Consider the following 14,916-nt stretch of genomic DNA (forward strand, 5'->3'; position numbering starts at 1 on the left):
TTGACAAGAAAATAGCACCTCCAAGAAAAGAAAAAAGTGGAGTAGATACATTGGAAAATTATTCAACCCTTTGAATGGCCACTGAGACAGAAGAAAAGCTTTCCTATTAATCCCACCAAACACTGAGCCGGCTTTGTGCAGTGTTTAGATTATCCCGCAGTGATGGGCAATGTGTAAAAGCCCCAGGGAAGTTAGATAGGTCCTGAAGTCCTGATGCAGTTTTCACCCAGTCCTTACTCAGGCTAAACTCCTATTGCCTTCTGCGGGAATTCTCCCCAGTAAAATCTCAGCAAGGACCTCTGAATTTTCACATGACTGCAGGAATGCCATCTAAGAGAGGTTAAGGGTTGTATCAGATAGCAAGATCCTGCTGTCTCCAGAGTGTGGGGAGCAGCTATCAATGACTTCTTTCCTCTAAATCAGTGGTTCTCAACCAGGGGTACACGTACCTCTGGGGATACGCCGAGGTTTTCCAGGGGGTACATCAACTCATCTAGATATTTGCCTAGTTTTACAACAGGCTACATAAAATGCACTAGTGAAGTCAGTACAAACTAAAATTTCATACATACAATGACTTGTTTATAGTGCTCTATATACTATACACTGAAATTTAAGTACAATATTTATATTCCAATTGATTTATTTTATAATTATATGGTAAAAAATAAGAACGTAAGCCATTTTTCAGTAACAGCGTGCTGCGACACTTGTGTATTTTTATGTCTGATTTTGTAAGCAAGTAGTTTTTAAGTGAGGTGAAACTTGGGGGTACACAAGACAAATCAGATTCCTGAAAAGGGTACAGTAGTCTGGAAAAGTTGAGAGCCACTGCTCTAACTTAGTCTAGGACCTGCTATCAACAGCCTTCATACCCCCAGTCATGTTTTCCATGACAGCCAGCCAACTGTGCCTTTCCTTGGAAGGCCTCCACCATGGCAAAGACTGGCAGCATTCACATCTCACGTGTAGCTCCTCTACTTTTGACCTGAGAGCCATCAGAACTGGAGTTTGGATATAAAGTTCCTTTCAGGTGGCCCTTCCCTGGTGCTCTGTTCAGGGGTAGGCAACCTATGGCACGTTTGCCAAAGGCAGCAATCGAGCTGATTTTCAGTGGCACTCAGACTGCCCGGGTCCTGGCCACCGGTCTGGGGGGCTCTGCATTTTAATTTAATTTTAAATGAAGCTTCTTAAACATTTTAAAAACCTTATTTACTTTACATACAACAATAGTTTAGTTATATATTATAGAGTTATAGAAAGAGACCTTCTAAAAACATTAAATTGTATTACTGGCACGCGAAACCTTAAATTAGAGTGAATACATAAAGACTTGGCACACCACTTCTGAAAGGTTGCTGACCCCTGTGCTAGGTTATCTCTGAGACATACCCCAGAGGAAGGCTCAGCTATACAGTATGACAACATCTCAACTGGCACTATATAAGAAAGAAGAACTACTGGTTCTGATATGCACCAGCTAATAAAGTAAACTAAAGAGAGAGAGAATAACTAACAGTGTGAAATACAAACTTGCAGCAGATAATACTGCTCCAAACAAGTCCATATCCCTCTCCCCCACCATGTACTTCCCTTCTTACCTCAGTGACTATCATCAGGCTAAGTAGGTAGCATATGACTGCAATGGCCAGGATCAGCAGCTCCCGGTGCCCTTTCTTCTGGAGAACTTCTGGGTACATGTCGACAATGGCCGTCACCACGCTCTCAACAGAGACGAACTGCAGAAGAATTCATGTCAAGAAACCAAGGACCTAATGTCTCTCTTTCCCTAGCCATCCTCTTTCCCACTTCCATTCTTCCACTCAGTTAGTCTCTCTCCTTTTTCCTACACCTAAAGCATGAACTGCTTGGAAACAGGGAGGTATAGCTGCATCTGAGTCCCAAAGGAAGTGGAGTTACCACTGGTGCAACATCAGGAATTGAGCGCCCTGGAGGAGTGACTGGAACCACATTTGGAACTGAGTGAGATTATCCCAAGCCTTCCACCTGGAGTAGGGAGGATGTTCAGGTACAACAGAAATGACACACGGAACATGGAGACAATAAGGGAATTGCACCTCACCACAAAGAATTATCAAGAAATAAATTGTGTGTCACAAGGAACCACTGTGGTATAAAAGAAGTTACTGCCAGGAAGCAGCTACTCTGGAGCCAGGAGACAGTGAGGGTGCTGCAGGTCACAAGTCACACCTGGAATCAAGAACACTTGTAGTACAGTCAGAGCTGCCATCAATCTACAGTTACAGATGGGGCTTGTCACAATACAAAGGGAGTCCTAGTGAACTTAGAGGAGATTGACACAAAATGTGTAGTAAAGTGCCTAAGGGCAGACTTGGCGGGAAGGACAAAGAAGTGTGGCTGCTGGTTGTCACTGGATTGTCAGAGACTTATGCTGGAAGGTACAGGTGCTGCAGATCACTGTTAAGGAGCAACACCTAACACCAGCTGACTGCTGGGATGTACTGGCCAGCTCTAAGTATTATCATTCTGAAGTAGTAACATGGATGTGTGACAGGTGTTCCAGGTGGCTGAGAGACACATCACCATTTCCCAACCACGAGTTATGATCTACATGAGGCTCTCAAACATGTGACAGACACCTTGGAGTTAGAGGGAAAGAGGAGGGTTATTTACTGTACCTGGCTGTCCAGTCCCAGGAAGATCAGCATAAGGAAGAATAGGCAGGACCAGAGCTGAGACACAGGCAGAGAATAAAGCAGTGGTTCTGGATGACAGGGCCTCTGACTCCGCAGAATAGGCAGAGGCTGTTCTGGGCAACTGGACTGGGGACACTAGCAATTACAGAGGATGTAGGATTGGTTCAAGGTAGCAGCACTGCTAACCTCATGGGTTGGCTTCATATTCAAAGGTGTCAATTCCTAAAAAGTCCACCCATGTTTTAAGTTTTCCTTTTGGCCCTGTCACATTTAGAAAGCACCTACCTGACTCGGCCACTTCTGAAATGGGCACGCCCTGTTCTTGTGCCATGAAGCCCAGCACAGAGAAGATAGCAAAGCCGGCCACAAAGCTGGTGGCACTATTCAGGAAACATAGCATGAAGCAGTCCCTGTTGGGAAAGAACCAAAGAGAGAGAGAGAGACGGCATTGTTTTCCTCTGCAAATTTACCACTTTGGGCAATTGCTTTTGTGATCAACTTTTTGAATGGGACATGAATCCATGCACTTGCTTACACTAACACTAGCCTGAGACTCTTCCAGAGGCCAGCAGCCTCCAGAGGCCAGCAGCCCAGAACTTGGCAGCCTACAGCCTTGACCTATGGCACTACAAGAACTACATGATTATACTTGGCAATAAAAATGACGGAGGGCTACAGCCATATATTGTAAGCAGGATGCCCCAGTGAAGTCACTAGGGACTTGGCATAACAAGGGGCAACAGGAATCACCATATGAGGGTAGAGCAATGGAACAAATATTGAGAGAAAAAGGATCCTTAAATAACAAGGGACCTGATCCAAAGCCCTCTGAAACCAATAGAAAGACTCCCATTGACTTGAATGGGCTGGGGATCAGTCCTGAGAGGAAAAGGGAACTAGAAGCAAAAAGCACTGGATGAAAAAGAACCTGTCATGCCAGACAAACCTTTCTGTTGCTCTTTCTGATCGAATTAAAACACACACAGGGCGCACTAAAGGGGCTGGGATTTTAATAAGGCATTTGATGCCGTGGGGCAGATTCTCTTCTTCTTTAGACCACTGTGAATCTGGTGTAATTCCCCCGAGATCAGACCCAGGTAACTGAACTGAATTTGGCCACATGCATTACTAAATCTTATTTCCATATCAGTTAACATTTTACAATACTCATATCAACTCAACAATGGCATCTCCAGGAGTCCCGTGCCCCCTCTCCCTGCCCAGATGGAAGAGTGCCACCGGCAGAGCCACCAAAGGCATTTCTTGTAGCCCCTGGGTTTTCCTGGGTAGTCTCCTACCCAGTCGCTGAGCCCTGCTTAGCTTGTAAGAGCTGACAAGAGCATAGGACGAAATGGCATGGGCCCCACGCATGATTTCGAAGCAGTGAGTGCCACAGCTCCAACTACATTCTGCTCGGCTGCCCACACGGCCCTCAGCTGGATGTGAGAGGGAGAGAGAGGCACAGGCTGCTCCTACCTGTAACAGTTGTTATTGTACTTGTTGTAGCTGCCCAAGGCTGTCAGGCACCCCTGGCAGATAGCATAAGAGAAGAAGATCTGAGTGCCTGCATCCATCCACACCTAGAACAGAAAAGGACAGTGATTTCCAGCCATGGCTAAGGAAATAGATGGTAAAGTCCTGTCAGGGTACACACACTTCGGGAAGCAATCTGTCAGACATAGAGAAATCCACATCAGGCAGAGAAGGGAAGAATCCATACAGGGTGTGACGTGTCTCTGGATTGATTGTCCCAGCTTGGGGGACTGGAGTGAAGATTCCACCATGAAAAGGGAGGATTTTCCTTCTGGACCCCAATGGCTTCTCTCAAATAATCCAAGGAAGAATGGATTTGAGTGGGGAAGGTAGAGTGATTTTTAAGCCCTCAGACAGGGGCAGTCAATATGCAGACCGTGCCTATTGACTGCCAAATCTGGACTGCCAGACACTTTCGAACGGACCGCAAAATCTTTGTATTTGCTTATTATCATCATTATTGTTATGGAGGTGTGAAAATATTTCTCTGGACTCTGGACCTGGACTATACCTTGACCAAGAAATTTGGACCTTGACAAAAAGTAATTGACTATCCCTGCCCTAGGGTGTCTGTTGCATAATCTGTCCTTCACCAGCTACCCTGATGGAGGGCATATTCCAAGAGGGCTGTCATCATCGTTCCCCCGAGGCAGTGATTCAGGGGGCTAGATCAATCCCAAACACCATTCATTTTTTCTAAGCTAAAGGGCCCGGAGAATGTACAGAGAGGGTGCATGGGGATGTGGCATGGTATAAAGACTGTACCAGCACAAGTAGGAGATAACGTAGCTGCTTGGGAGTGAAAAAACCATGAGTATCTCACAAAGCCATCCCAAACAAGTGCCAATAAAACCTTTATATGACACCACACCACCCGGTATTCCCTACACATGAGGGTGGAGGAAGATCAGGACAACGGGAGCAGCCAGGAGATGTTGGGTTCATAGTATCTCATCACCACCATTAACTCATCCCGGCACCCATCCAGAGCAGCAGAGTTTGTTGTTATTTCAGCCTTCAGCTGCTGGCTCCTCCTCCACTTCACTGTATTGATAGCACTTTCTCTCACACCGTGTGATGCTAGTGTACAGAGCCACAAAGATGGGCTGCAGTGCTCAGAATCTTCCACACAGCCAGGGAAGGATATTAGTAGCAAGTTAACAGCCAGGAAGGAACACCTTGTCCAGTATCCTTGCTGTCCCCTAAACGGTGCCCAGCAGGCTTCCAAGTGGCTGCAAATTGGCAGGCCTTCAAATACACGCAGCCAGCCACTGCTGTTTGAATTAACTGAGATCCCTCATGGATCCAGACCTACTGATTCACCCAGGAACCTTCCCGCACTTCCCCCCCTCCCCCCCCGCCCCATTATAATCAAGGTCCAACCTTCTCCACAACAAACTGGACCCAAATTCTGCAGCAAGGTGTTTGGCTCCTGCCGCTCTCCCATGTGGCAGACCAGAAATTCCATATCAACTTTTAGAAAATGGAGGTTTTTAATGAATTAACTGAACACGAATAAAACACTCAACCCCTGTGTTGTTTATTTTCATATTAAAATTCCATTTAACTTAAGCTGTCTCCATGTTTTCAACATGTCACCGATTTTTGTGTTGACAAGACATAACTGCATCTGAAAGCTGGAGGTGTTAGCAGCTGGGTAGGGAGCAGTTGGGCCTTTTGCCATCTGGGAAGATGTGGGAGACAGTTTGAGATTGTGGGAAAAGCCCATTAGCTGATTGCTTCTGCTACAATAATCAGCAGTGAAATAATTAACATTTAAATACCCTCCATTAGGTCTCAGAATTAACACCCCATTGGGATGCATGGAACAATAGTTTGGAGATCTGCAAACTCAGGGAACTAACACTGAATGCAAGTTACACAGTTTCAAGCTTTTCCCCCCCATACGGACAAGGGCTAGAAACAATGTTTTTTAAATTAAAGCCGAGATTCTGGAGCACAATTCTGCAAGAAGGTGCTGATTTCACAGCAAATGCCAGAAATGCCGAATCTCAGAATAAAGGGGCTCCTGTTTATAAAAACTGACCAGTTGTAGCTCCAATAGTTACCTACACACCTACTGCAGTTTGTCTTATACTAGGAAGCTCGTCTCCCCGAGGAAGCTCCAGCCGCTTCCAAGAAAAGCTCAAGCTGGGCCAGAGAGCGTGAAGAGGGAGTTTTTTTTCTTCTTTTGTTCAACATCATTTCACTTAAGGCTCAACAAAACCATCTGTCATACACTGAATATTTCATAGATGCTTCTGCATTTGCCAAGCCCCTAAACGGCAATGACCTAACACATCCATTTGTTTAAAATATCCTGACAAAAAGGCTATATTTGTGCTGGGCTGAGATTCCCCCATCAACCCTTTTAAAGAGGCCTCAATATTTTGTCGGTCTCTTAGGGGAGGGAAGTCCAACCTGATCTAGATAGCAGTCAATTAAGGCCTGATCCTGTGAGGTGCTGAACCCCTGCTTTTTCCATCACCACTTTGTTGGAGTCTCTCCACACCTCACAGTATCAGGCTGTATTCACTCACCTGTGCATCTGCAAGCCTGGAAATGTCTGGCTTCAGGTAGAACATGATCCCCTCAGCAGCACCAGGCAGGGTGACCCCTCGAATCAGCAAGACAAAAAGCATCAAGTAGGGAAATGTGGCAGTGAAGTAAACAACCTGGAAGCAGAGAGGATAAAAAGGGGATGTTGTCACCCTATAGATTATACATCCAAAGCAAATCCCCTAACTCTATTATTAACAACACCTGAGTCTTTAAATCCCCAAAGCCTCTGCTTTCACTGAATTCTAATTAAAGGTCATGAAAATATTTCTATTCATGGCCAAGATTTCCAAAAGTGAGCAGTGAATTTGAGGGGGACAAGGCAGCAATTTGAGACACCCGGCAGAGGTCTGATTTCCCAAGAGTGATTGTTAACCACACTGAAAAATTCAGACTCTTTAAGGCATCTCAACTTGAATCTGAGAGCCCCCAAAATCTTGACATATTTTTGAAAGCCTTGACCACAGTTTTGTAAAGCCCTCCTGTCATAACTATAAAGGGAAGGGTAAGAGCTCTCCTGTGTACAGTACTAAAATCCCTCCTGGCCAGAGACTCCAAAATCCTTTTACCTGTAAAGGGTTAAGAAGCTCGGGTAACCTGGCTAACACCTGACCCAAAGGGCCAATAAGGGGACAAGATACTTTCAAATCTTGGGGGGGGGAAGGCTTTTGTGTGTGCTCTTTATTTTAAGGGGTGGTTCGCTCTTGGGACTGAGAGGGACCAGACATCAATCCAGGTTCTCCCCATCTTTCTAAACAAGTCTCTCTTATTTCAAAATTGTAAGTAAAAGCCAGGCAAGGCGTCTTAGATTTACTTTGTTTTCTCAACTTGTAAATGTACCTTTTACTAGAGTGTTTATCTTTGTTTGCTATACTTTGAACCTAAGACAGAGGGGGGTCCTTTGAGCTCTTTAAGTTTGATTACCCTGTAAAGTTATTTTCCATACTGATTTTACAGAGATGATTTTTACCTTTTTCTTTAATTAAAAACCTTCTTTTTAAAAACCTGATTGATTTCTCCTTGTTTTAAGATCCAAGGGGGTTTGGATCTGTATTCACCAGGTGTTGGTGAAAGGAAGGAGGGGGGAAGGGTCAATTTCTCCTTGTTTAAGATCCAAGGGGGTTTGGATCTGTATTCACCAGGAGTTGGTGAAAGGAAGGAGGGGGGAAGGGTCAATTTCTCCTTGTTTAAGATCCAAGGAGTTTGGCTCTGTATTCACCAGGGAATTGGTGAGAGGTTTTCTAAAAGCTTCCCAGGGTAGGGAATGGTGGCAGCGGACCAGAACTAAGCTGGTAGTTAAGCTTAGAAGTCCTCATGCAGGCCCCTACATTTGTACCCTAAAGTTCAAAGTGGGGATACGGCCTTGAGAATCTGAGAGCCCCCAAAATCTTGACGTATTTTTGAAAGCCTTGACCACAGTTTTGTAAAGCCCTCCTAGCCTCTCTTTTGTGTGGGAAATGAAAGGCATTGGTTTAGGGAACGGTTTGAGCAGAATGAATCATTCGTCAAGCCCATTTTTCTGCTTCTGGAATTGAATATCAGTGAGCAAGCTGCAATTTCCCTAAAGGTATTCATTATTCAGATTCACTCAAATAATATACTTTTGAATTTTTGTTCACACTATGGATCGATCGCAAATATTCAAACATCAAACTGTGTTATTTAACTGTGATTTGTCAAAGAAGTCAGATGGTACTGTTTCTGTTCCCTGATTGGAGGAGCACACAAGCACTGCTGGCACTGAAATTTGTCTCTGAAATTCACTTTTTGTGAACATTTATGCTAGTAAACCAGATTTATTTGAAGTATGAGGAAAGTAAACACAAAAGTAACACAAATGTGGCTAAAGTGAACTGGTTTTAAAAAACTACTCATTCAGACTTTTCATATGAATTATTCTCCCAGCTCTAGGATCTGGTACCGGGCCTTTAAGTATTGACTATTAAAAAATAACTTTCAGTCAAGAGTTGACTTCCTGTTGACTACAAACGTCTGTAGATGATCTCTGAAAATAATCTTACACCACTGCAAATATTAAACCAAGGTATGTACTTCTTAAGAGATTCTGTGATCTCTCTACTGCTTGTTCATAATATGTCAAAGCACAACTTTTTCAGGTGGTAAGAAACAGAGCAGAACAGTTAAATGACTTGATAGCATCCCATCAGATTAGTAGATTTTAAGGCAGAGAGGACCATTATGCGTAGCACCGGCCATACAATTTCACACAGCAATTTCTGCAGTAAGCCCATAACATCTGACTGAGCTAGAACATTTATTGTAGAAAAACATCTAGGCTTGATTTAAAGATTTGGAATAATGGAGAATCCACCACATTCCTAGGTAAATTGCTCCAATGGTTAATTAGTCTCACTGTTAAACATTTGCACCTTATTTCTAGTCTAAATTGGTCAAACTTCAGCGGCCAACCGTAGGCTCTTATGACTTTGCTAGATTAAGGAGCCATCTACTGTCAGAAATATTCTGCCCATGTAAATACATTCTCTTTGTTAAGATAAATAGATTGAGCTTTTTTTAGTCTCTCACAGTAGATATGGTTGGAAAAATTTTGATCAAACTATTTTTGCCCATCAAAATATGTGGATTTGTGAAAAACCAAAACTTTTCATGAAACAGGGTCGGTTTCCACAAATCGGTACTCAATGTTTTGTATATAAAGTTTCAAAATTGCCAACATGACAAATTCTGGCTTACCAGTTCAAAATAATTTTTAGGTTTAGAAAACTAAACTAATGGAAGTAAAAAAAAATTTGAAAACTTGTAATAGAAATGAAACATTGCAAAATTATTGAAACTAGATGTTTCAATTGACCCAAATTGATTTATTTTATTTTTTTTGGATTTTCAGTTTGTGAAATTTTTTAATATTTTGACCTTTTGTCCTGATTCAGGATGGGAAACGTTTTTTGAAATCTCAAAAGTTTCCACAGGACAGGAAAACCGTTTCCAGGTTGGCTTTAACTGCAAGACAGATTTTCCAGGCATCAGATCATTCTTGTAGCTCTTCTAAATCCTTTCCAATTTTTCAACATCATTTTAAAGTATCTTTTTAAATCCGCATGTTTACACTTCAGTATTTGATTGTTTTCTGAAGTGCAAAGAGAGAAGAGTGGGGAGGAGACATGGATTTTAATTGAGTCCCCTGGGTCTCCACACATATGCAGCAAGCAGGAGAGAGCAACTCAGTACATTTCCATTAAAGGCAAAGAGTCTTGCAGGCTCCACACATTCCCATCTGAGAGTTGAGCCAAGGAGCACAGTGGTAAAAAGGTTGTAAATATGGGAGATGAAGACAGCCCTGTGGACTCAGCAGCTCATTGACGCAGAACTAAAGAGATGTGTCTATTGTGAAGGACGCGTCCCAATACCTGTACCAGGAAAACATGAGAGTGATGGGAGCTTCATGGATGGAGAGAGAGCAAATAGTGGGAAACATCTTTTATGGAAGAAGGGGATTGAAGAAACTGGCCACTCACCCCTCAGCGATTGTCACAGGTCCTCTAGAAATGTGCAAGACCAACCCTGAGTAGTATAACCCACCCTCACTGCTGCTCAGGGGGTTATACTTCAGCCCTGCACCACTGAAGCCTGAGTGGCTTCTTTAAGCCTCCCATGTGAAATATGTTATGCTCATCCAATCCAGGAATAGAAACAATACCATGTGACTTATACAATCACAACCAGCCAGCCAAGCTCAAATTTTCAGTATCGAGTGTGGAATGCTCACAGCAGCGCCCTGTTTGTGAGCAATCCATTGAGTTAAAGGCGAAAAAAAAGAGAGACAGAAACCCCCCAAACTGAGCAATTACAAATAATGAGGAAGTGGAAGGTAACCGCGATGAACCCCCTAAGGAGATTATTTCTAGTGGGATATTCACTCAGCTCTGGTGTTTAATTATGATTGGTGATTGGAGATTTGACACTAAAACAGGCTAATGTTGCAAAAGCCACCAGACCACGTGGGGACTGTGCATCAGCAACTGGATGATTGTGTGTTGCTAATGGTGAAGCAGCGTCTTTCACAAGGTTTCCCCATTACAGTGGACCATGCTGGTCTAGGACTTCACCATTTCTTCTAAGATCTTTCCCTTGTCTCCCCTCTGATTGACTGACTTTCTTTGCTCTTCTCATAATGGACTAAATTTAGACCCAGCGTAAGCAGCTGTGACCTCAATGCAGTTGCACCCACCCATGCCAATCCGAGTATGGCCCTATGTCTTGTGTGTTCCCTGCCTCCTTTCTTCTTCTTCTCTGTATCATGGAGAAGGCTAAAAAGGGGGGAAAGAGATATAATGGCAGCTAGGAGGAGGTTTAGGGACTAAGGGGACAGACTTTTCTCTTACTTTGCCTGTGGACTTGACTCCTTTCCGGATGCAGAAGTAGCAGATGACCCAGGCGAGCAGGAGGCAGAGAGCCAGCTCCCAGCGCACAGTGCCCAGATTGTGAATACCGTCTGTGAGCCCCAAGGCTCGCTTCCTGCCAATGCAGGAGGAGAGAGAAAGGTTAACATCCCAGACTTGACTCTTCCAGCAGCCCCCCGCCCAGAGTTTTCATACACATCCCATAGCGCAGCTGCCCAATCTCCCCCATCACTCCTCCTTCCAGTCACCCTAGCCCTGACAGCATTACTGTATTCTTGGTCACCACAATGCCTTAGGTGTCTCTGGGATCCCCTCGCAGCCTGGCCCCTGCAGTTCCACCTCACCCTTTAGTCAGCCTGGGCTCTCCAACTCTCCCAAAGCCCTCAATAGCCCCACTGCAGCCAGCCCCCAACCATTCACAGCACAGTCACTCCTGATCTCACATCACTGCCAACCCTTTGGCTGCCTCGCAGGTCACACTCCATCAGCAGCCTCCCCTACAGCCCCCCGGTATCATCAATGGCTCCTAATCACCTGCTGGCTACTTTCTTTCCTCCAACCACCCCATGTTCTATGGCTCTCTCCAGGAACCCTTATGGTTATGGCCCTCAATCATCCCTACAGGTTCCCCTCAGCACCCAGGCTCCCTAAGGTTATGTCTACACGATGAGCAAGGGGGGGGGGAGGGAAGCGGAGTGAGTCCCACTTCACCCAGCCATACTCGCCCTCACACTCACCTGAGTTAGCACACTGACAATAGCAGTGTAGTTGTGGTAGCATGGGCAGGGGTGGCTTGTGCTAGGAGCCCCCACTACGTACCCATGGAGTTCAGGAGGTTTGTACTCAGGGCAGCTAGCACAGTGCTGTCTCTGCCCATGCTACCATGGCTACACTACTATTTCTACTCTTTTACATACACTAGCTCAGATGAGAGCTGGCATCAGTATATCTACAAGAGCTGGGACCACACCCCCCCGTTCATAGTGTAGACATAGCATAACGGGGACCATGTGAGAACTGACCACCATGTCCAGACAGTTCCCCTGCAGCCTCTCACTACCCTAATAGCTATGACAACTCTATGTCCTCCCGGCCAAACCCCCTCCCCTCCCCAGAACTCTGCCAGCTACAGGGGAGCCCCTAATGTTGTACTGAAATCACAATGGTTTTTGTAGCTATTGGTGGATGTGCCCAGGGCACCGGAGCCTGACACTGAAGTCCCAGCTCTTCCTCTGGCTCATCCTGTGGCATTCGACAAGTCACTTCACCAATGGGGAAGCTGAGACACAGCAAAGAAAAACCCGCAGCTGGCCCATGCCAGCTGACTCAGGCTCACGGGGGGCGGGGGGGAAAGGAGGGGGAGGAAGGGCTGCGGGGCTGTTTCACTGCAATGTAGATTCCTGAGCTCGGGCTGGAGCCCAGAATCAGGGACCCTCCCACCCGGCAGGGTTCTAGAACCCAGGCTCCAGCCCAAGCCTGGACGTCTACACAGCAATGAAACAGCCCCGCAAGCCCGAGTCGCCTGGCACAGGCCAGCCGTGAGTGTCTACTTGCTGTGTAGACATACCCAGACAGGCTAAGTGGGATAATGGATACTGATCATCTTTGCAAAGCACTTTGAAAGCGATGGATGAAAACGTGCTATTGTGATTGAGCCCCTGATTCCCACTTGCTTCCCGTGACTTCCCTAGATTGGGAGGGGGCACGGTTGTGAGTGCGAGTCCTTAGAATTACAACTCCCATACTGTTCACACCCCCCTGAGGGCCAGTGCTGGATGATTCCCTACAGTGTATTCTGCAGCATTTCTCCTTTCAGGACTCCTCTCGGGTGCTACGTCTGTTTGCCCTCTGGGTGTTTTCACGGGGTGCATTAGGTACCCAGCAGTAAAGAATCACAGAAAAAGTTGCTTTCCTCTAACACTGAACAAGGAACTCAATTAGAATAAGGGGAAAAGCTACATTGTCTCTTCCTGCTTCACCGCAGAGCATCTTTGCAGAATCTCTTCCAGCCCCCTCCCACCTGGCCTCCTGCTCTAGATAGATCATCATACTTGGTGTGCATACATGCGTGCCCGCTGGGTGTCTGTCAGGGCGGCCCTGCCAACAAGTGTTCAGGCCCTGTGTATCCGCAACCTGCGGGTGCTGAGTGCATCTGCCATGTCAGAAAGAATGTGTCCGTGTGCGTATGTGCATGTGTTCTCGGTAAGGGTCAATGTCTGACCTTTGGGGCTGTGTGGTGCATGGGGTGAGACAGCGTGTGTCTTGGGAGTGCCCACGTGCCCCATGGATTTCTGTCAGTCAGTGTGCCCAGTCAGTATGCAAGTTTGCATGTGCAGTGAGTGTGCTCATGTGCCCCATGATGTGCGATGTGCCATAGGTCTGGGCTCCGAGATGTGGCACTTGCACATCTTTTTTGGCCTTACAGAGACTCCATTTGGAGTATTCACACTGCTGTGACCGCTTGAGGAGAGAAGAGTGTGAAACCGGGGTACGTACTCCCAGAACTCAGTAACTGGGGAGGTGGCATTAGCAGGCGCTGTCCAGTTCTCCACGTTAGAGTGATTCAGAAAGTCCACGCAGCGATCTACAAAGGAGGAAGCAAGTCAGTGAGCCTGGAGAATTCTCATGTTTCTCAGCCTTTGTGCTCCCTCCCGCCTCCTCCCTGTTCACTGCATCTGCATGCTGCCCTGTAAAACTTCACTCTCCCCCCACCCCTGCCAGAATCCTAGTCCAGGAACAGCCAGAGGGATGGGGGAAGTGGAGGCTCCCTACTGAATAGAACCCAGATGGCTGTGGAATGCAGGGTACTGTGGGGCAGCAACTATGGTTACCCAGGCTGGGAAGTTACTTAATGTTAAGAGATAGCTCAGAGAGGCATTTCCCTGGCTTTCCCCACAAATAAAGCTCTGCTTCTGGAGCTGTGAGAGTCGGATTCCCCCTTTGGGGAAGGCAGTGACCCCTGTCAGGGGTATGGCCAGGGAAGGACTGTGAGTCGACTGAACATGGAGAGGGGAACTTTCATAGATCCGCAGATTCCACGGCCAGAAGGGACCACTGCGACCAGCCAGTCTGGCTTCCTGGATGACACAGGCCATAGACCTTCCCCAAAATAATCCCCAGAGCAAATCTTTCAGAAAAACATCCAACCTTGAGACTATAAGAGTTTAGCCAGGAAAGCTTATTTTACTCAGGGAACGAGGAGGGGTGGGGGTGAGCTGGAATAAGCAATACTGGAAAAAGCACAATTTTGCCAGTATAAGCTGCAACCACATGAGACGTGCTTTGCCTGTACAGTACACTGGTACAGCTATCCCGACAGTGCACTCCTAGCAGAGACCTGGCCTGAGTGAGCCAAAGACTGACTGAACAAACAGTTCTCTGCTGTGACGGAGGCTGGCCCAGATGCTTGAGGGTCTGAGGTGCAGTGAGTGGGTTGTGCTGTACCCTGTCACACTAGATAAGGGCAGTGCCAGCTCCAGTGAAAAGCTCCTTCCATGGCTTAGAGTGGGGTGATGACTCCAGACTAAAGCTGGTCTGAAAATGGGCTTTTTTTGCTGCTGAAAATTTTCAATTTCCCGTGAAAAATCGAAAACCAAAACATTTTGATTTGGAAATGCTGCCATAGAGTTGTAGTTTGGATGCCGCATGCTCCTGCTATGAGCTGAGTTCCCTGGTCAGACTACCTAACCCATGATGCACCATGGTCTCTCCTCATGGTGTCAGGAGGCTGTTGCATCCTGGCCATGGTGCATCATGGGAGAAGT

The 14,916-nt window shown here is 46.1% G+C and overlaps 1 protein-coding gene across 1 annotated transcript in view; it reads right to left on the reverse strand.

Moving 5' to 3' along the window:
* Positions 1-14,916, reverse strand: part of LOC135882997 (sodium- and chloride-dependent betaine transporter-like) — a 45,190-nt gene that overhangs the window by 24,566 nt on the left and 5,708 nt on the right. The window contains exons 4-10 of the mRNA XM_065410024.1: positions 13,649-13,736; positions 11,135-11,267; positions 6,752-6,886; positions 4,155-4,258; positions 2,928-3,088; positions 2,661-2,737; positions 1,602-1,739 (exon numbers count right to left, since the gene is read on the reverse strand). Of these exons, the coding sequence (XP_065266096.1) occupies positions 1,602-1,739; positions 2,661-2,737; positions 2,928-3,088; positions 4,155-4,258; positions 6,752-6,886; positions 11,135-11,267; positions 13,649-13,736 (836 nt within the window). The remainder of the gene's footprint in view (positions 1-1,601; positions 1,740-2,660; positions 2,738-2,927; positions 3,089-4,154; positions 4,259-6,751; positions 6,887-11,134; positions 11,268-13,648; positions 13,737-14,916) is intronic.

This window comes from Emys orbicularis, chromosome 1 (assembly GCF_028017835.1).
Source record: "Emys orbicularis isolate rEmyOrb1 chromosome 1, rEmyOrb1.hap1, whole genome shotgun sequence".
Classification (NCBI taxonomy): Eukaryota; Metazoa; Chordata; order Testudines; family Emydidae; genus Emys; species Emys orbicularis.